This window comes from Chenopodium quinoa, unplaced genomic scaffold (assembly GCF_001683475.1).
Source record: "Chenopodium quinoa cultivar QQ74 unplaced genomic scaffold, ASM168347v1, whole genome shotgun sequence".
Lineage (NCBI taxonomy): Eukaryota > Viridiplantae > Streptophyta > Magnoliopsida > Caryophyllales > Amaranthaceae > Chenopodium > Chenopodium quinoa.
The window spans coordinates 434803-456687 of NW_018743331.1; the positions used below are offsets into that span (position 1 = coordinate 434803).

Here is a 21885-nt window from a genome sequence, read left to right on the forward strand (position 1 = left end):
GTCATAAAAAGGAGGACTATAATAGTTAAAATTATTGGAAAGAAAAAAAAAAAAAAACTAAAATTGTTGATAATCTAATCAAGTTATAGTCTCCTTAAGTCTTAAATACCATGATTTGAACTTGACCTAAATTCGGAACCCACTCAAACCAAACTATACTTGAATTTAAGACTATACTAATTTACACTGAGGTTGGTTCGATCCAACTTGACTCAAACACGAGGCTCATCCAATCTGAATTTGCCTCACCAGAATATCATATGATCCAACCTTAAACCATACTCGAAGGCTTATCTAATTTGAATTTGATTTCAACTCTTAGCATTCTGGTTAGAAGCTACCCCAATCTATACTCACATGATTTATGACTGACTTAAACACGAAATAAATCAATACAAATATGCCCATAACATGAAACGACTCAAATCAAACCTCCGATTTACCAAAACCAAACATGACTCGAACTGAAATCAACCCATGATCTTCTTCTAGAATTAAAGCGACCAGAACTAATTCAATTCAAATTTAAATAGCGCAGAGGCTTGATAATAGCTCATTACAGAGTACTCGAATTTGATACGACCGATACGTCCATAACCAATTCAAACCCGAACCACACACTCGAATCCATAACTCTCTGTGTCTAGTAATCCAAATGAATTTACGTTGTGTATTATCGAAACAAGTGAGCCAAGATTACTACCAAACGAAAAGCCCACATAAATCAATCTCTCTCTTCTTCCCTCCTCCGCTCCAACGGCTTCCTTTCCATATTCAAATTCAAATCCACTCTTCCCCCCAATTTCTCTCTCCTCTTCAACAATGGCGACTCCAAGTACATTCCTCAACACCCCCACTAAAACCCCATCAAAAACTTCATCCTCTAAAAGACACCACCACCAAATCGCCCAAACCCAAAACCCTAACCCTAACCCTAATTCCTCAATGTCATCTTCCAGTGAATTCAAATCAAGATTCGAAGCATACAATCGATTACAAGCTGCTGCTGTTGCTTTCGGCGAAAAGCTTCCAATACCTGAAATTGTTGCAATTGGTGGACAATCTGATGGCAAGAGTTCTCTCCTTGAAGCACTTCTTGGGTTTCGATTTAATGTTCGTGAAGTTGAAATGGGTACTCGTAGACCTTTGATTCTTCAAATGGTTCATGATTCTACCGCTTTGGAGCCCCGATGCCGATTTCAAGTTCGTATTCTTCTTCTTTAATTTCACATTTTCAACATTTTTGTTCCTTTGATTTTGCTTCTGGGTTTTGTATGATTAAATGAATCAAATTTAGCAATTTTTCCTGGATTTTTGCTCAGATTTTACCCTTTTTTATTCATTAAGTTGTAAATTTGGGAACAATATCGTCTCGATCCCCTAATTAGAAAGGGATATGCATGATGAAATATTTGATTTTTTTTTGGGGTGGGTTATTTTTGTAGCATTTGAAATGATTAATTTTTTTCCCATTTTAGTAATAATAATTTTAATTGCAATCATTTATTAAAACTATAGCTTAATGTTGTTGGAGAAAATAAAAAAACATAGGTTAGATTATTTGGTATAAGTAATTAAGTTATTCATGACATTGGTAGTCATTTTTGTTAATTGAACTGTGGCTTGCTATTGCTATGACAGGATGAGGATTCTGAAGAATATGGTAGTTCGATTTCGCTGGCATCTACTATTGCCGATACAATAAAATCGCGTACTGAGGTGCTTTTGAAGAAGACTAATACAGCAGTTTCTTCCAAGCCAATTGTTATGAGGGCTGAATATGCTTATTGTCCAAATTTGACTATCATTGATACCCCGGGTTTCGTTCTAAAGGTAGATTCTTAGTTTGCAGTGATATGATGCCAATGCCAAAATATTTTTTTTGTATGTTGTTGTTGTGAGATGGAGATGACAGATTGGAATTTTGGTTGACAGGCTAAAAAGGGAGAGCCAGACAGTACACCTGATGAAATTTTATCAATGGTGAAGTCATTAGCAAGTCCACCCCATCGAATTCTCTTGTTTCTTCAACAGAGTAGTGTCGAATGGTGCTCATCATTGTGGCTGGATGCTATTCGTGATATTGATCCAACTTTTAGACGGACAATAATCGTTGTTTCGAAATTTGATAACCGCCTTAAGGTATGTTTCTGAATTATAATGTGCTTGCATGTCCTTCATAAAAGATTGGAAAACATATCACTATATCAGCTGCATAGTGTTAGACCTGTTGATATAATAGTAATTTCGCTTTTGTATTGGCTTGAATGAAAAAAATTGCTAGTTAGTCACTATGGTGAAATGTGAGAGAAGTGGAGAGTGATCAACGTTTCATCCTTAACTAAGATATCTTCTCAATGATGAAATAGTTTGACTAACAGGCCTCATGTCTTTAGGAATTTGGTGACCGCTGGGAGGTTGATCGGTATTTGAGTGCAAGTGGTTACCTAGGAGAGAATATTCGGCCTTTTTATGTGGCCCTTCCCAAGGAGAGGAATACAATTTCTAATGATGAGTTTCGACGTCAAATATCTCAAGTTGACACAGAAGTTCTGCGTCATCTGCGTGAAGGTGTTAAGGGAGGTTTTGATGAAGAAAAGTTTCGCCCCTTCATTGGTTTTAGCTCTGTTAGGGAGTTTCTGGAGTCTGAGCTTCAGAAACGTTACAAGGAAGCTGCCCCAGCAACACTAGCATTGCTTGAGCAGCGTTGTGGTGAGGTTACCTCTGAGCTGGCTAATATGGAATCAAAGATACAGGCAACTTCTGATGTTTCTCATCTCCGAAGATCAGCAATGTTACACACAGCTTCCATAAGCAGTCATGTGGTGTGTATCTAGCATACATTTAACTTGCTTTATTATATTCTTTATATCCCTTTCTTGGAAAATCCTATTAATCGAGTTCTAGTTTGAGTTTGGTTTCTGAAAACTGAATATTTTATAGTGTTTCAAGTTTTCCTTTCAGCCATATTATAATTGAAGATTTAGGGCATGAATCTTTTCCCCATCCAAACTTAACTTGAATGGACCTTTTTTTTCCCGTTGATTTTTAAAGGTATCATTGATTGGTGGAGCAGCTGATCCACCTCCAGAGCAATGGGGGAAAACAACTGAGGAGGAGCGTTTGCACAGTGGTACTGGGGGCTGGCCTGGTGTAACTGCCGACATTAAACCCCCAAATTCTACCCTGCGGCTTTACGGAGGGGCTGCTTTTGAACGAGTCATGCATGAGTTTCGCTGTGCTGCATATTCCATTGATTGTCCTCAAGTATCCAGAGAAAAGGTAGTTGTATTATTACAGTAATTTAGTTTGGCTGGTCTGGCAATCTGGCGTCTTCTGATGTATGAATATCACATGTATCCTCCAACAGGTGGCCAATATTTTGCTTGCTCATGCTGGCCGTGGTGGGAATAGAGGTATAACTGAGGCAGCTGCTGAGATTGCACGTACTGCTGCCAGGTCATGGCTAGCACCTCTGCTTGACACTGCATGTGATCGACTTGCATTTGTTTTAACGAATCTGTTTGAACTTGCCAATGAGCAAAATCAATGCCAGAACTCAGAATGTAAGAGACCAAACTATGAATTTTTTTTGGGATCTTTTTGTAATTTTCCTGGAAATTTGTTTCATGGATTTGATGATGGGTCTTCTTTTCTTGTACAATTCTGTTTTTTAAACATCTTGACTTGTGTTTTTTGTTGTATCCATTACTACTGTAGGTTAAATTGGTTCGAAGTCATTTTAATGAAAAAAAAGATAACTTTCCTTCACTATACAACTTTATATCTCTACACTACATCAATATGTGGAATTACTAGTTAATTGTTTTATTTAAGTTAATGGGGAAAAATACAACTTTCTATGTATAGAACTTAATCTATCATAATGAGATAGCCAAATTCAGCCTATTATGATTAGGACACTAATGTGTTTTTAGAAGGGTATTTGACATGATGATGAGGCATTAACTGAGCAGGGATTTTGTTGTCTTTTTAGATGGGAAGAAAATAGGAGACATGGATGGCTACGTTGGTTTCCATGCTGCTTTGAGGCACTCATTCAATAGGTTCATTAAAGATCTTGCTAAACAGTGTAAACAGCTAGTTCGACACCACCTTGATTCAGTGACAAGTCCATATTCTCTTGCCTGTTATGAAAGTGATGTCCAAGGTAGCCTTATAACTTCCGGTTACAGACAAGTTTCTCCTGCATCACTTTACCTAGATTTGTCAGATGGTGCTCGAGGTTTGCAAAATGAAGCAACCACAAACCAAGAGAATATACCACCTGAGAAAAATGTACGGGAAACCACGCCAGGCAAAGGTCCAGAAGATAGAGAAGCTCTTCGTGATAATCAGATGACGGTGCCTGAGACCCCATCACCTGATCAGCCATGTGAGTTAGTTTATGGTTTGGTGAAGAAAGAGGCAGGAAATTATATGGAAGTTGGAGCGAGGAAAAGGCATCCTAGAATTTTGGGCAATAGAAATAATGCCAGTCTTTATTTTGGAAATGGAGATAATGGTTTTAGATCAGGTTCTGCATATGCTGACATATGCTCATCAGCTGCTCAGCATTTTGCTCGGATACGTGAGATTCTAGTTGAGAAAAGTGTGACAACTGCACTAAATTCTGGATTTTTAACTCCATGGTAAGTGGCTTTTCCTTTTTTTTTTTTTTTTTTTTTTTTTGATTTTTTGACAGGAAGTGGCTTTCTTATACTACGTAAATAGCTTTCTTATACTACGTAAATGGCATACTCGTGATAGATGTTTGATGGAATATACTATAATCTTGCTTGGTTTCTAATTAATGCAGTCAAGAAAGGCTTATGGTATCACTTGGGATGGATTTGTTTGCTGTAAATGATGAGAAATTCATGGAGATGTTTGTTGCACCCGGGGCAATTGATATCCTTCAAAATGAAAGGCAATCTCTTCAGAAACGACAAAAGGTTCTTCAATCTTGCTTGAATGAGTTTAAGAGTGTTGCTAGGACACTCTGATCGAGCTACATTTTGCACTTGTAAAAAGTTCCGGTATTGCTCTTAAAAGCAGCTGTTGCATTTCCAACAAAAATCAGGTTGATGTTGCTGTTGCTATTGTTAATTGGAAATCAACTGTAATATTTGTTGTGCTATTAGTAAAGTTTCAATGCCACTGCTTTGTGGCTGTCCCCTGGGTGATTTACTGCCTGTAAGATTTCAGTGATTTGCTCTTGTATAGAATGAGTATTTTCCCTTGAGAAATTTGTATAACTTTCATAATTCTGGATCAATTAGATAGGAAAACTTTAGCTAGAACCACTTCAAAATTTGATCTTTTTCGCGAAGCACTATTTAATGGAAAATTTTATGTGCAGAGTTACCTCTAATTTTAAATTACTTATTTGTCAAAGAGATATTGAAGATACTTAAGATTTTTGGGAGTAATTAGATGGGTTGACCACAAAATCAGCTATTTTTTGCGTTTTGTAAATAGATGTGTTTGCTTGTAGGAGTTCAATAAATTGATTTTGAAAAAGCTATTCAACTCAGCTTTTTGAAACAATTGTTTTGGAAATACTTGCAATAAGTTCTTTTGGTGTTTGGTAAAATAAATGATTTTAAAGAGTTAGTCAAAACATTTAATATAACCAGCTAGTCAAACTAGTTATATCAATCAACTGTAGCCTATAAGACATTCTTTGTTGAAAACATATCTTATCAATTGAACTAGACCTGAAAAATTTTCAAACCAAAACAAAGAAAAAATCATATCATACGACAAAGCAACAAATGGTCTAATATCGAAAACAAACTTGTTTTGTCTAACAACGAAAAAGATACAATGTTCAAACTTGAAAATGCCTACATGCAATGTAGGATACAGTATGCAGTAACTGCAGTCAACAAAATGAAAAAGGTTTACATGACTCTCACAAGTCATGACCACAAGTTCATAACCTAGCGAAATAGGTCGATTAACAAAGAAAAGGAAACAATGTTTAAACTTTAAAACGCCTAAATGTAATGTAGGATGCAGTCTGAAGTAACTTTTATTCTTCAACAACAAAATGAAAAAGGTTAACATGACTCTCACAAGTCATAACCATAAGTTCATAACCTCGCGAATAGATAAACTATACAAAATGAAATGGCTTTAAACCAAATCGTCAAGAATGTACACATTAACAAAAGAGAACAATTTGACTATACTTCTTATATATTGTAAAGGATAATAATGATCAAATATCATTATCGTTATTAGTTATTGTTTATCGTTTTATTATCATTATTATTATTGTCATTATCATTATTATTATTATTATGAATTGTAGAATTAAGGTTTATATGTAGTTTTGAGTTTTCTTAAATTAGATTGTTCTTTATAACTTACGAGTTATAATTGAGCATATATATTAGATTAACTTGATGTTAATCAATGTAATTAACGCTAAATTTGAAAATATAATCAATTTAAAATTTCCCCAAATTTGGGATAAACCCTTAGAAAAGAACATGTTATAATAGATTCATGTTTAGTGAATTGATTTTCTTTGTGTGAGCTAGCTGCAATTATCGAACCTATTTCTAAATTCTTTTCTTCATCCTAATTTATTTTTTGTTACCTAACATGCAATTGAACATGAGAATTGAAGGCAGAAAAATAATTTGTTGGTAGGCATAGTCGAGAATTTGAATGAAAATTCTTTATTTGATAGTAAGCATGAAATATATGGAAAGCAATAGGTGGAATACTAAAAAAAAAAATAGTAAAATGTGAAAAAATAAAACAAATAAAATTAAAGATGGTAAATAAATATATATATATAAATGTAGAAACTTTTATTGAATATTATAATACCAACTGGGTATATGCAAGTAATAGATGGTAATCTGTGGCAAGGTTGGTATAGGTGGGTAGTGAATTTTCGCTTAAGTGGTAATGTTGGTGTAAATTTATACTACGTATATGTTGATACCTACTTGAACGGGGATAGATAAACGAATATATATTTACCATATATGATTGATATTAAAACTATTAGGTGGATATGGACCTATGGTTACAAAGAATTGGTATTTGCACAATTCTAATCTATTTTTCTACCTCTATATCAGACCCTAAAGATAAGAGATAAATAAGGCCGTCTTGAACATTTTGAAATAAATTGAACCCCTCCCCCCTAATTAATTAAGGGGGGATGGGAATTGAACTTACAGTGAATAGTAGAGTTATATTCACAAAAAATTCTAAATATATCCAACTCAACCAGCACGTCAATTGCTGTAACTACTCAATATATAATTTTTATACTCAATTGAATTTTCTAGAATTTGGGGGCTTAAGAACCAAGAGGCCGTGTGATGCTGTGTACTGTTGTTTGCACAACCTAATTGCCGGTCTCGGAGATGAATAAGGTGTACAATTTTTTTCGTTTGTGATAAAGAATACATCAATTCAACAACTAGCTTACTATCACCATATATGTATATATAAAGCAAAGTTTAAGAGATACTCACATCAATGAAAAGTCTCTCAAGAATTGGGCATCTATGAACAAAATCAATAATGTCATATGGATTGCAAATGCTTGTGGCCTTCATAAGCACTTGGAGTTCCTTTACATGCCAGAGACCATGTTTTAGTTCCTTCATCTTTCCAATTTCAAAGGCCGCACAAAGATCCTAGCATGACAAACAACTCCATCATTAATATAAATAAGATGTAACGAGTTAATAAGGTAAAGGATGGGTTGATTCCATTGAACCTACTTAGTACTGGCCTGGGTATGGTCAGGCCAATACAAACTTTTCCAATATGTCACAACCATATTATAAGCATGACATGACCCTTAATTAATAAGTTTCCAAAGCATATACTTATAGCGGTCGTCTGGATTCTTGCCTAGCTCTAGCACCACCCTTAATTGTTGTTAAGTTTCCAATCGGGGTTAAATTCCAATTCTGTTACCGTACAAATGATTTCTTAGACTCATCGGTGTAAAAGTTCTATGAATTAAGATCTCGACCACTTTGCAATTTTTTATTTTATTTATTTATTTTTTTTTAAATTATTATTTATTTTTTTTATTTATGATCTAACAAGTACTTCTTCCATTTTTTTTTATCATCTCAATGTTTAAGATATACATTATTCACATACAATCCTTCATTCAAGCGTCTTTTGTGATTTATAAGTTAGAAAAGCATAGTCACGTGTTGAGCTGTCAAAAGATGACTCGAATTGAAAATTTTACCCGAATCCGATTATGACCCGACCTATTTGAACACGAGAAAATGGTGACCCGAATCTAAAACCAAACCTAGATCCGAGTTAGCCTGAGTATTTGAGACCCAAACCCGAACACGACCCGAACCAGAAATTGAGATGACCTGACTCGATATAACCAGTAAATTATTAACCTGAATCGAGATTGACCCAAACCTATTTTAACCCATTGAAACCCAAATTTAACCCGACATGTTACTAACCCGACCCGAATTCAACCTGGCTTGTAACTAACCCAACCCAAATTCAACTCGACTTGTTATTGACTCGACCTAAATTCAACCCTACCTTTTCACGACCCATCTTAAACTCAACCTGACCTGTTTTTGACCTAATTTAACCCGATTTCAAATCACATTAAATTTATTTATGACCACCTTATTCATGTATAATTACATACTCCGTTATAACCTATTGAAACCCGAATTTAACCCGACAACCTAAGAATGCCCTTAACCCGTTATAACCTATTGAAACCCGAATTTAACTCGACATGTTATTAATCCGACCCAAATTTAACCTGACATGTTATTGACCTAACCTGAACCCGACTCAAACTCGATAGGAAATAACCCAACCCGACTTGACCCGACCCATAGTGGTCCGACTCAAACCTGATCCGAATACCCAAATTGACAACTTTAAACTCATGTGTTGTATTTTAAGATTAGTCCCGATTTAAATTTTCAAAATATTAAATTTTTATAATTTTTACTAAAGTATAATTTAAGTTATTTAAGACATAAAATATACATTGCAAGCGTGAAACTAAAACGGTACAATTAAAAAAAAAGCAGGTTAAATGATGCGTACCTCAATTAATGTGCTAGTGATAGTCAGAACTCTAACATGTGCGATGTCTATCATATGTTTCTTCAATTTTGGCACATTGAGAGCAAGCGACGCACGTCCGCAATTGAGCATTACATCTCTTAGTTCAAACATTATTTTTTCTCCAAAAGTCACATGTCGAGGGTTTCCATCGATGTGGAAATTGCTCATAGTCCGAGCATCTACAAAGACTGAACCAAGTTGATAACAATCGAGTATTTTTAGTACCTTAAAAAATTTTAAGGCACTTGCATCAACCTTTATTTGACGGATTTCATGACATTGTACAATTTCTAAATGTTCTAAGAGAGAACAATTATCAATTATAGTCTTGATAAAAAGACCGTTTTAGGTTGATATGCCTTAGGATAAGAGAGTGCAAAAAATGTAAACCCTTAAACTTGGACGGTAAATTTACCACACAATATGAAATTCTTAGTATTTGTATAGATTTAATATCAAGAATTTCAAAAGGAATTTGTAAAGGACTTGCATAAGGCTTTCCCATTAAAAAATCCAAGTCTACTTCTTTAGGCTCTTTATGCAAAACTGTAACAAGCCATAAATTAATCAAATACTCAATATTGTTTGAATTAAGACATAGCTTAAATGTTTCAATTTTCTTACTACAGTGATGCATGATGACACGATGAACAATGTTAACAAGTTGAAATTGATAATAATTTCTTGATAATAAAAAATCAAAACACAAGTGCTTGGAATGTTGCCATGACTTCTCAAACCTCTTAGCGAGGATTGATGTTTGGCTTGCTTCTTTGATGGGTAAAAAAGATATGATGTATTCAACAACATCATCGGCGAGGGTGGCCGATGGATTAGTGTTTTGACCTTGATCTATAACATCACACATGATTTTAAGCTGTTTTTTGGATGGGTTCTCTTCATCTTTACTCGAATTGCTCTCCATTGATCAAAATATAAAAAAGGTGAGGAGAGAAAAATCCCAACTTGTATATGTTTTATGATGATATATAAACTTCTACCACTTCATTTATGCATGTATTCAAAATTATTGTTATCTTCTAATAAGGAACAAAATAAACCTTGATTTGTTTCACATTTTAGACCATTAGAGAAGTGTGAAAACTATTTATTTTGTACCATAAAATCATTTCTTGATAAGGTATAAAATCCTTTCTTTTCATAACAAATGGAAAATAAGTTGGACACTCATTTAAGACCTTTAGAAGAAGTTACTCCCTCTTTTTAATTAATTAATTAATTTATTTATTTATATGTTCTTTCTTAGGGTCGCATTTGCTTTTTTGCACAGTTTTCAACGCAATATTTGTAGACACATAGAAATGTCTCTTTGACCAAAACCCAATTATGAGTAAAAACCCTTGACTACCATAGCGGCATAGCGTATTGGACTAAAGAAATACTTGAGTTTTTTTTTTAGAAACCCAAATTCATTCATTATCCTTTTCATTAGCCCAAAACTTTTATGTTACTGTTATAAAAATAAGGAGAAAAATATGAGAGATGGAGAGAGAATAGACCAATTTATTATTCCATAGAGTGGGGATATATATACATGTATATTATCTAGGGTTCCATCATCAAATAAAATCAAATACCCAACTCTAGAATGTTCTAGATAATGCATGGGATAATAGTCATCCACATTTAGATATTTTATAACACTCCCCCTTGGATGACTATAAAACGATAACTAAAATTTACTAGAAAACCCGTACAAAATAATTTGTAATGCGCATAAGGTGCTGCCTCGCTAAAAACCTTACCAGGAAAACCTAGTGGAAAAAACCATGGTTAAGGAAAAAAGAGTGCAGCGCGCATTAACTCCCCCTCATGACTACATCACTTGAGATCTTTAAGACGACGCAATCCAATGCCGTAAGCTAACTTTTTGAATGTGGCGGTTGGGAGCGCCTTAGTAAACAAATCTGCCAAGTTTTCACTCGAGCGAATCTTAAGGACTTTTATATCACCATTCTTCTATAGATCATGAGTGTAGAAGAATTTTGGTAAAATGTGCTTTGTTCGATCACCTTTGATATACCCTTCCTTAAGCTGGGCGATGCATGCTGCATTATCCTCATATAAAGTTGTTGGAACTTCTTTATCGGAGTTTATGACACAATCTGTTTGTATATGTTGAATTACATACCTTAACCATACACATTCACGACTAGCCTCATGGATTGCCAAAATTTCTGCATGGTTAGAAGAAGTAGCTGCAATTGTTTGTTTCATCAAACGCCAAGAAATAGAAGTACCTCCACACATAAACACATATCCAGTTTGTGATCTAGCATTATGAGGATCAGACATATACCCTGCAACAGCAAAACCAATCAAACCTTCTTTGGATAGGATAGAGAAAAATAAACCCATATCTTTCGTACCTTGAAGGTAACGAAATACATGCTTAACCCCATTCCAATGCCTTCGGGTGGGGCATGAGCTAAATCTTGCTAACAAATTTACTGAAAATGATATGTCGAGTCGTGTATGACTAGCAAGATACATTAATGCCCCTATTGCACTTAAATATGGTACTTCAGGATCAAGAATTTCTTCATCATTCTCTCGAGATCGGAAGGGATCTTTTTCTACATCAAGTGCTCTAACAACCATAGGGCTACTCAGTGGATGTGCTGTATCCATAGAAAATCTTTTAAAAACCTTTTCTATGTATGTTGACTGGTGCACAAGGATTCCATTCTTTAGATGTTCAATTTGTAACCCTAAGCAAAATTTAGTTTTTCCAAGATCTTTCATTTCAAATTCTTTCTTTAAGCACTCCATTGTTATTGAAATCTCTTCAGGAGTTCCAATTATATTTAAATCATCAACATATACTGCAATTATGACATATCCTGATACAAATCTCTTTATAAAAATGCATGGGCATATAGGGTCATTCTTATACCCTTCTTTCAACAAGTACTCACTTAGTCGATTATACCACATGCGCCCTGATTGTTTCAATCCATATAGAGATCTATTCAATTTTATTGAGTACTGTTCTCGAGAACTTCCATTTGCTGCTTCTGGCATTTTAAATCCTTCTGGGAGTTTCATGTATATGTCATTATCCAGTGGCCATATAAGTAAGCTGTGACTACATCCATCAAGCGTAAATCAAGTCCTTCTCTTATTACCAGACTGATTAGAAATCTAAAAGTAGTTGCATCCACCACGGGAGAGTATGTCTCCTCATAATCAATACCGAGTCTTTGTGAGAATCCTTGTGCAACTAATCGGGCCTTGTATCTTACAATATCACCATTTTCATTTCTTTTTCGTACAAAGACCCATTTATATCCCACTGGTATTACACCTTCAGGTGTACGGACTACAGGTCCGAATACTACTATTTTTTCGAGAGATTTCAATTCAGTTTCAATTGCTTCTTTCCATTTTTGTCAATCACTTCTTTGTCTACATTCATCAATGGATTTTGGATCATGATCCTCATCATCATTTATGACATCTAATGCTACATTGCATGCAAAAACGTCATCGACGTCGATTTGGTTTTGGTTCCATGTAATTCCAGACATGAGAAAAGTTGTTGAAATTTCTTCATTTTCAAGTACCTGAATATCCTTTTCCATCATGTCTAAGGTCTCTTCTGGAGATCCTTCAAAATTTATAGCTTCCTCGGTCTGGCCATTGTCAATGGTTGCTCCGTCCTTTTCTCTTCCGAGGGTTTTTATCTTTGGAACCGATGGGTCTACCACACTTCAGGCGTGTTTTAAAATCATTTGCAACTTGGGCTTGTCCTTTTGGGACATCAATTTTAATCGGAGCATTTTTAGCTGGTATACGTGACTTTGTCACTTTCTTTGGGTCAGTAAATGAGTCTGGCAATTGATTTGCTAAGTTTTGTAAATGAATTATCTTTTGGACTTCCAATTCACATTGTTTAGTACGAGGATCTAGATGAGATAATGATAATTCATTCCAACTAATTTCCTTTTGCAGCTGTTTATTTTCTCCCCCTAATGTTGGTAAAACTGATTCATCAAAACGACGATCTGCAAAACGAGCCGTAAATAAATCTCCTGTCGTTGGCTCTAGGTACTTAATTATCGATGGAGATTCATATCCAACATATATCCCTAGTCTTCTTTGAGGGCCCATTTTAGTGCGTTGTGGTGGAGCAATTGGAACATATACTGCACATCCAAATATTCTCAAATGGGATACATTTGGTTCCTGACCAAAAACCAATTGTGATGGGGAGAACTTATGATGACTTGTCGACCTGATGCGAATTAGTGCTGCTGCATGTAATATAGCATGCCCCCAAGCAGAAATTGGGAGCTTAGATTTCATAAGTAATGGTCTAGCAATCAATTGTAAACGCTTAATTAACGATTCCGCAAGACCATTTTGTGTGTGAACATGTGATACAGGATGTTCAACACTAATCCTGATTGACATGCAATATTCATCAAAGGTCTGGGATGTGAATTCACCAACGTTATCAAGACGAATAGCTTTAATAGGAAAGTCTGGAAAATGTGCTCGTAATCTGATCAACTGAGCAAGTAGTCTCGCAAACGCCATGTTGCGAGTTGATAACAATGATACGTGTGACCATCTAGTTGATGCATCTATTAAAACCAAGAAATATCTAAATGGCCCACATGGGGGATGAATTGGTCCACATATATCCCCTTGTATACGTTCTAGAAAAGTAATTGATTCGGAATTTATTTTAGCTGGTGATGGCCGGAGTATTAACTTGCCTATTGAGCAAGAAGCACATGAAAAATTATTATGAAGAATCTGCTTGCTCTTCAATGAGTATCCACATGAATTTTTGATTATTTTTCGCATCATTATTGAACCGGGATGGCCTAACCGGTCATGCTAAACTTTGAAGTCATCAGTAAACTTCTGGTTTACTGTAGCATGTGATTCAATTGTATCAATTTTTGTATAGTACAAACCAGTGGAGAATTTAGGTAATTACTCCATAATAAGTTTATTGCCTTGAGTTATAGTTGTGATTTGAAGGAATTCATTATTTCCTTCACTAATTGTCTCAATATGATATCCATTTTTTCGAATATCTTTAAAACTTAGTAAAAATCTTTGAGACTTAGGGGAGTATAATGCATCAATAATTTCCAATTTTGTTCCCCCTGGAAATAATACATTTTCTCTTCCGGAGCCTTCTATAATTCTTGTACTACCTGATATAGTACTCACACTAATCTCTTTCATCACCAATTGTGAAAAATATTTCTTATCTTTAAGTATGGTGTGAGTGGTAGCACTATCAACTAGACATAAATCTTCACCATTGGTCGATGATTGAGCTCCAAAGGGATTCATATTCTAATAGAATTAAAGGAACTAAAATAAGATTCACTAAATCAAATAACTTAAATTAAATAATGAAATATGCGAAACATAAAATGTCCAAAAACATAAAATTGTCTAAAAACAAATGTTCCATAAAGCATAAAGTCATAGTACTACGATAAAATTCTATAATAAATGCAAACTAATTACCAGAGTTTATTCGCCAATGGGACATAATTTATTCAATTATTTTCTTCAGGATTAGGAAAGAAATCAGCCGCTTCCAGGTGAGTTGTATCACCGTAATCAAAATCACATTCTCCATCCTCGTACACCAAATTTGTTTCCACTTTCTTTCCTTTCTGTTTGATTGATTGATTGTTGATAAAGGTCTACTAGATGTTTTGGTGTACGACACACACGAGACCAATGGCCTTTTCCTCCATAACGGTAGCATATATTTTCATATTTATCCTTCTCATTCTTATTTCCATCTTTATTGTCCCAATTCTGGTGAGAGTATGAGTTCCTAAAATGACCACCTCGACCACGACTGCTGGCGTGATCTCTAGCCTTTTGCCCTTTCCCACTATGGGATGTCGCATTCGCTTCAGGGAATGGAGTAGAGCCAATTGGGCGTGATTCATGATTTTTCATTAATATCTCATTATTTTGCTCAGCCACAAGGAGACAAGATATCAAATCAGAATATTTTGTAAATTCCTTTTCACGGTAATGTGTCTGCAGGACAACATTGTTTGCATGAAAAGTAGAATATGTTTTTTCTAACATTTCTGCATCCGTGATTTTCTCTCCACATAATTTCAATTGTGATGTAATTCTAAACATGGCTGAGTTATATTCACTCACAGACTTAAAGTCTTGTAATCTTAAATGTAACCAGTCATAACGAGCCTTTGGTAATATCACAGTTTTCTGGTGGTCATACCTTTCCTTTAGATTACTCCAAAGGACTTGTGGGTCTTTAACAGTCAAGTACTCAGTCTTAAGGCCTTCATGAAGGTGATGGCGAAGGAATATCATAACTTTAGCCTTATCTTGGCTTGTTGCAGTATTGTTTTCTTTAATAGTATCACCAAGTCCCTTTGCATCTAAGTGTATTTCAGCATCTAACACCCAAGACATATAATTGTTTCCAGTAATGTCAAGAGCAACAAATTCGAGTTTTGCAAGGTTTGACATGATTCACTGATATATAAAACAATATTATAAATTAGGAACTAAGATGAAATTATAACATATATATAAATATTGGCAGTCCATATTATTAAAAACAAAAAAGAGAAAGAATCAAGCAACACTAGTTGTTGCCTTGCTCGGTGTGTCAGTCTATACACACTACTTTAAAATTACTCCATTTACAAAACTTAATTACTCCATTCTCCATTAAATTTATTTATTTATTTTATTTATTTATTTATTTTTTTATATATTTTAATCACTACTCATAGTTCAAAATAAATACTTGAAAATACATTACATGACATGAACTCCTAGCATGATTTTAAAAGTGATAATCAGAGTAATAATCCCATGCTATTTTCACATAACACTACAAGAAATAGGCCGGATTCCGATGGAAACGTTCCGACGGACTTAAATTCCGTCAGAAATTTCAAGATTTCCGACGGAATTTGGGTTTGTCAGAAAATTCCGTCGTAAAAGGTAAGTTACGACGGAAAATCCCTCGGAAATATTCCGACGGATGTTTTTCCCTCGAAAAAAAACAGCTTCCGACGGAATATCTCGTTGGAAGCCGTAAATTCCGAGGGAAAAATTCCGTCGGAATAAATAAAAAAATAAACAAAAAACCAAACCCTAACTATAGTTTCGACGGAATTTTTTCCGTCGGAAATTTTCCGACGGATTTTTGATATTTAAAAAAAAAAACCCTAAATCGGATTTTTGATCATTTCGACGCCTCTCTTTCTCTCTCCTCTCCTCTTTCCCCTTCTCTCTCCTTCCTCTTCTCCTCTTCGTCCTCTTCTCCTTCCTCATTGTTTCTTCTTCTTCTCTTCCCTTTTTCCATCCTCCTTCTTCTCCTTCCTCTCTCTTTCTTCTTCTCTTCTTCCCTTTTCATGGTTTTTTTTTGGTTTTTCTCTTCTTTCCTCCTTCATTCTTTTAGATTTTTTGGTTTTTCATGGTTTTTGTGGTCAAATTCGACCATGAAACCTCTAGATCTAGAGGTTTCATGGTCGAATTTGGCCATATTAAACCAAATTTGAGGTGACATTCAAGCCAAACTCGATTTAAAGGTATGTTTTTTTTTTTTTATTTATTTTAAACATTGTTCGTTGCGATTGAGGTTGTGGTTTTGGGCAGTTGTGGGTAGTTTTTGGGCGATTGTGGGTGGTTTTTTGGTGGGTATGATGGGTGGTTTCGGGTTAGGGGTTAGGGTTTGGTGGGTGTGGGTTAAATGGGTCTAGGTGAGGTGCGGTGGTGGTGGTATTTTTGGAAGGTTTCGGGTTGTGGGGTGGTGTGGGTTGGTGGGTGGTCTAGGGGGGAAGGGGGTGGGTTGGGCTGGGTAGGGGGCAGGGGATGGGGTTGTAGGGGGTGGCGATGGGTTGTGGGTGGGGTGGGGGTAAGGGGTAGGGGGCAGGGGATGGGGGAGGGGGTGGGCTGGTGGTGGCGTGGGCAGGGGGAAGGGGGCAGGGGATGGGGTTGTAGGGGGTGGCGATGGGTGTGGGTGTGGGTGGGGGTGGGTCTGCATTTTTTTTTTATTGACTTTTCCGACGGAATTTTCCATCGGAATATACCACTTCCGACGGAAAATTCCGTCGGAAACCTACCCACATCCGACGGAAATTTCCGTCGGAAATTTGCGACGGAATTCCAAATAAAGTCAAAAACAGCGCCGACAGAATTAGATCCGTCGGAAATTCCATCGGAATAACGCCTTCCGACGGAATTTCCGCCGGAAAAGGTCGAATTTCCGACAAGGGCTGTTACGACAGATTGTCTCCGACGGAATTCCGTCGGAAAGCCTGATTCCGACATAATTTCCTATGTTTTTGACGGAATTTTTCCGTCGGAATTTAGCTGTTTTCTTGTAGTGTAAATTGCAGGCAACAACTCACTCTATATTACTCCTCGAAACCGTTCTATACTTCACAAAACACCAATTATATCAATTAAAACCATGACCCAATTAAACTAAGATTCAAGCAACTAATTTAATCATTATAAGCTATGAAAGTCAACTCCATGTTTCACATAAACCCCATGAAATCATCAAATCCAAGTGATATAACGCACCAAACCTATGGAGAAATACACCACGAAACCGAAATGCACAAATAACTATCTACTACAATGATCATAATTTATACATGGATTTTGATTCTTGAAAATTAGAGAAGAAACTAGAAGATAGCAGGCTCATGATGCACACAAGTCGCGTAAAATCGGTAGGGGGAAACAGTCCATAATTTCGTCAAATTAAAAACCGATTTTAACGATTTTACTAAATTTTATTTTTTTTATACGACTTTCTTAATTGTTCTAAGCCTAAATCATGCATTCTAAACTAGGTGAAATCTAATCTAAGGGATAGCACTAGTTACCTTAAAATTAGAGTGCAAGCACGAGTACAAACAAGCCCAACGAACAAGAATCGGTGGTATCGGTAGAGCAACGGTGGTTTCGGCAGAGGGGTTTGGGAAATTACTTTTCTGGTTGGTGTTCGTGAAATCAAGAGGTAGCAGTATTGGGGAAAATTTGAGAGTATGTTGGGAGTTACTTTGATTGTCGTTTGAGATGCTTCAATTGATATTGAAATCAATCTAGAGCAATGGTGCTGATAACGTGTTATAAAAATAAGGAGAAAAATATGAGAGATGGAGAGAGAATAGATCAGTTTATTATTCCATAGAGTGGGGATATATATACATGTATATTATCTAGGGTTCCATCATCGGATAAAATCAAATACCCAACCCTAGAATGTTCTAGATAATACATGGGATAATAGTCATCCACATTTAGATATTTTATAACAGTTATCCTTTTCTTTTATTTTTCAAGCCCGATTCATAATTATTTAGCCTACAAATTAATCCAACCTCATTAGGAAGTTTGAGGATGTTTAAAGCACAAAAAAAAAAAAAAAAAACAAGCAAACAGATAATTTCATCGAAAAACGTGTAAAGCATAAAAAAGGAATATTCTCAAATTCCTAAAGTCTGGTGCATCGCGCCAATGTACGCCACGTTGCAGCGCAACATGCCACTGTTGTCGTACATGACGCACTTATCTTTTTTGCAACACTTAACTCTATAATTATGGTGGCCTTTTCAAGGTTACGGACACCGTTTTATGCTCTCGCATTCTCTTTCTCCTAAGCTTTCATCTTTTCTAATATAATCTTCTACAGTTACTCCTCTAAGTGTTCCTAAACATTCAAACTTTACTCGAAACTCTGTTGACAGTCCATGATGTGAAAGGTAAAAAAATGAGGGTTTATAATCTAAACATTTTTTTTAATTCATTTGCTTTGATTAATTATTTTATTGAAGTTTACTAACGTTCTATTATGATGTAGTTGGAAAGGTCCGCAATCAACATAAGCAGATTTTAATTATTCGTTTAGCTTAATTAATTCTACAATATTTATTTCTATTAGCATCATGTTTAGGATTGATTTCAATTATTAGTATCATGTTTAGGTGTTATATTAATTATGTTAGTATCATGCCTAGGATGTATTATAATTGCTTAAATTAGTATCATCATAGGATGTGTTAATTCATTCTTTAATTATTATCAAGTAATAACTTCCAATATTTTATGCATGTTTATTCTATTTATTTTGAACACAATATTGCTTGTTTTAATTAAGACCTATAATTAAAAGTCATGCTTTATAAGATAATTTGGACAACCGGTTTAGGTTCGTAGTAATCTTGTTGCTATTTTCAAGTGATCACAATAATTAGATTTATGTGTGCAGTAATGTTCAACCAATTCAACTTAGATTATTTGGAGCGAATTGAATATTATTTATATGTTTTTTGGGTTGCAAATTAATACATGTCGTTATAAGAATGGACTAGAGACCAATATGGGTGGAATTGATTTACTAACTCAATTTTGTACTATCATTCTCGAATATCCAGTTATGGTTTAGGAACAATATAGAGTTAGTAATCTCATGGATTATGAATGGGGTGTAACCTTCATGGATCAAATTGTTGTTATCTTTCGGTTTGTCCTTTTTCGTGGTTACCTTAAATGATCCATGAACGATTTGCACGTTCCTTAATTACTTGTCGGCTCAGCTCACTACTTTTTCATCCCTAATATATCATTATATATAATGACAAATCCAACTTCCTATGATTATTGCCAAGCATATTCACACGTGTTAAGGTAGGCGCATTTCAATTGACGCCCACAATATTGTAAATAAAATAAACATATACACTTTCTCCATTTCACAAATATTGCAATAATTACCATTTTTAGAAAGTTTCACAAATATTACAATATTTCCTTATTTGCACATGTTTTCCCTCCTTCTCTCTCCTCATCGATCACATGGGTCCATATATTTATTCCTCATTATCTCTCTCCCGTTCTTAAAATCCGTGTCCCCTACCCAAGTTGTAATATTAGGAGAACAAGGGAAGTATGAAAATTACATATTTGAAAACTAACAATCAAGATGAATTTAACAACATCCCACATGGCCAATTTTTGAAGTATGAGAAATTATTAAATTGTTTGATTTCATTTGTCATGCATGAGAATCTTAAAAATTTAAATGAGACAAACATGAAAATTAAATGGGGAATGTATGTATTATTATCCAACAAAAAGCATATACATTGTCTATGTACATGTACATTTTTTTAAAGGTTAGGAGAAGATTCTGAATCAAATCTGAACCCTTGTGGTTTTTTGGTCCGATGTAGGTCAAATACTTTGAAGTATGGGGAGAGGTAAGAAGAAATTCACCTCCAAGTACCCCCACTCTGTAAGATTTAGTAACTAAGATAAGGCTCTTACCAAATAATTAAGTCTAGCCTTTCTTAGTGCGTGTAGGGTGTAAATGTATATGGTGCTAGGTTCCTAAGGTTTTGAAGTGATGACAAGAATCTAAATTGATTGATGTGTTCTATTTAGTTGTTTATCTGTGCATTATTAAGTCATTCTGATTATTGAAGTGTCATCCCACTATATAAAGGTCAAGAAAGAAGTAGGTACTTTATCTGTGCATTAATAAGTCATTAAGGGTAGTCTTGCAAATCACTTTTAATATGGTTTTAAGCTCTTTATAAATACTTTTTCATGAGCAAATTTTTAATTGCCCAAAGGTGTTTTTCCAAAGAGGTAAATTTCCTTCTCTCTCTCTCTCTTTTCCTCATATTTTTTCAATTCCCCCTCCCCTTATATCATGGTGGCCGGCAACTACCACCATGCCAAGCACCACCACCACTACACCTGGCAACAACAACGGTGGCCGACTGGCAGGATTTGTCGGTTTGCCTCCCATCTGCCTTTCTCCCTACTTGATTGATTTATGGATTGGTTTGACCACATGTAAGAATGTTGCATTAAATAGGATGAATCATGTTAGTGTTTTCTTAAGCGTTTATGTACTCGGCTTTGCTGATGTGTGCTTTGTTTGTGTTTGTAAGCTTTGGCCCTGTGATCAGGATCGTTTATGAGATTTCGGAGACCCAAGGACGAAAGAATAAATCGAGGACCTATTGTATGTAGTTTTTTTTTTTTTGTTAATATTGAAGATGATTTTTTTTTAATATTTTAATATGAATAAATAATCATTTTTTTTATGGTAGGTGGTGAAAAACAATTTTTAGAATCTTTTTTGGTAGTAAAATAAAATTTTGAGAAGTTTTGGTGGTTAAAAACAATTTCGTGATTTTTTTTTTTTTTTTTTGTTCAAAAGTCAAATTTTCCATTAATTAATCGTAAAGTGGGGGATTTTAAAGGAAAGGAATTTCTAAGATGCTATACCGGCCAGTGATCAGGACTAGCTGATGTTCAAAACACTACCGGATCAATAGGCACAACAAAAAGTGTGCTAAGTCGAACGTGTCTCATTAGATGGTGGACATTTGGTTCTCCAAAATCAAAGGATATTATTATTATTATTATTATTATTATTATTATTAATATATTTTTTTTTACAACAGCAAAATCCTATCTATTACAGACTACAAACGATCAACAAAACACTAAAATGAGCTAAACTAGCTCTTACAAACCAACATAAACAATAGCAAATACTTAAAAACATCTTGTTTGTAGGAACTCGGTTGCTTGAAATCATAACCACGGTTCTTGGATCGCACTTCTTAATAGTCGTCACAAGAACTAGCACAGCAGTTGAGATAAGGACGGAGTAATTTTTGTTGTTGAAGAGCAAACCACCTATAGGCAAAATACTTGGTAAAAAGAAAGTGTCAAGGTCACACTAGGTGAGAA

At 35.1% G+C, this 21885-nt stretch overlaps 2 protein-coding genes across 2 annotated transcripts; one reads left to right on the top strand and one right to left on the bottom strand.

Moving 5' to 3' along the window:
- The first annotated feature begins 493 nt into the window (after positions 1-493).
- Positions 494-5393, top strand: LOC110737660 (dynamin-related protein 5A-like). Its single transcript, XM_021917995.1, has 8 exons — positions 494-1203; positions 1642-1833; positions 1936-2142; positions 2397-2825; positions 3055-3282; positions 3371-3566; positions 3998-4652; positions 4820-5393. Exons 1-8 carry the CDS (start codon positions 823-825, stop codon positions 5004-5006), a joined length of 2475 nt encoding a protein of 824 aa, XP_021773687.1. The 5' UTR covers positions 494-822; the 3' UTR covers positions 5007-5393.
- Positions 5394-14727: 9334 nt separating this feature from the next.
- On the bottom strand, positions 14728-15618 carry LOC110737937. Its single transcript, XM_021918286.1, has one exon. The coding sequence runs from the start codon at positions 15616-15618 to the stop codon at positions 14728-14730; it is 891 nt and encodes a 296-aa protein (XP_021773978.1).
- Between the last annotated feature and the right edge of the window lie 6267 nt (positions 15619-21885).

What these genes read in the sequence shown, in the direction of transcription:
- LOC110737660 (XM_021917995.1), top strand. Translation starts at nt 823, where the DNA reads ATGGCGACTCCAAGTACATTCCTCAACACCCCCACTAAAACCCCATCA. An exon ending in AATTTGATAACCGCCTTAAG is followed by an intron (nt 2,143 to 2,396) that starts GTATGTTTCTGA and finishes TCATGTCTTTAG; the next exon opens with GAATTTGGTGACCGCTGGGA. An exon ending in TCTGGATTTTTAACTCCATG is followed by an intron (nt 4,653 to 4,819) that starts GTAAGTGGCTTT and finishes TAATTAATGCAG; the next exon opens with TCAAGAAAGGCTTATGGTAT.
- LOC110737937 (XM_021918286.1), bottom strand. Translation starts at nt 15,618, where the DNA reads ATGTCAAACCTTGCAAAACTCGAATTTGTTGCTCTTGACATTACTGGA.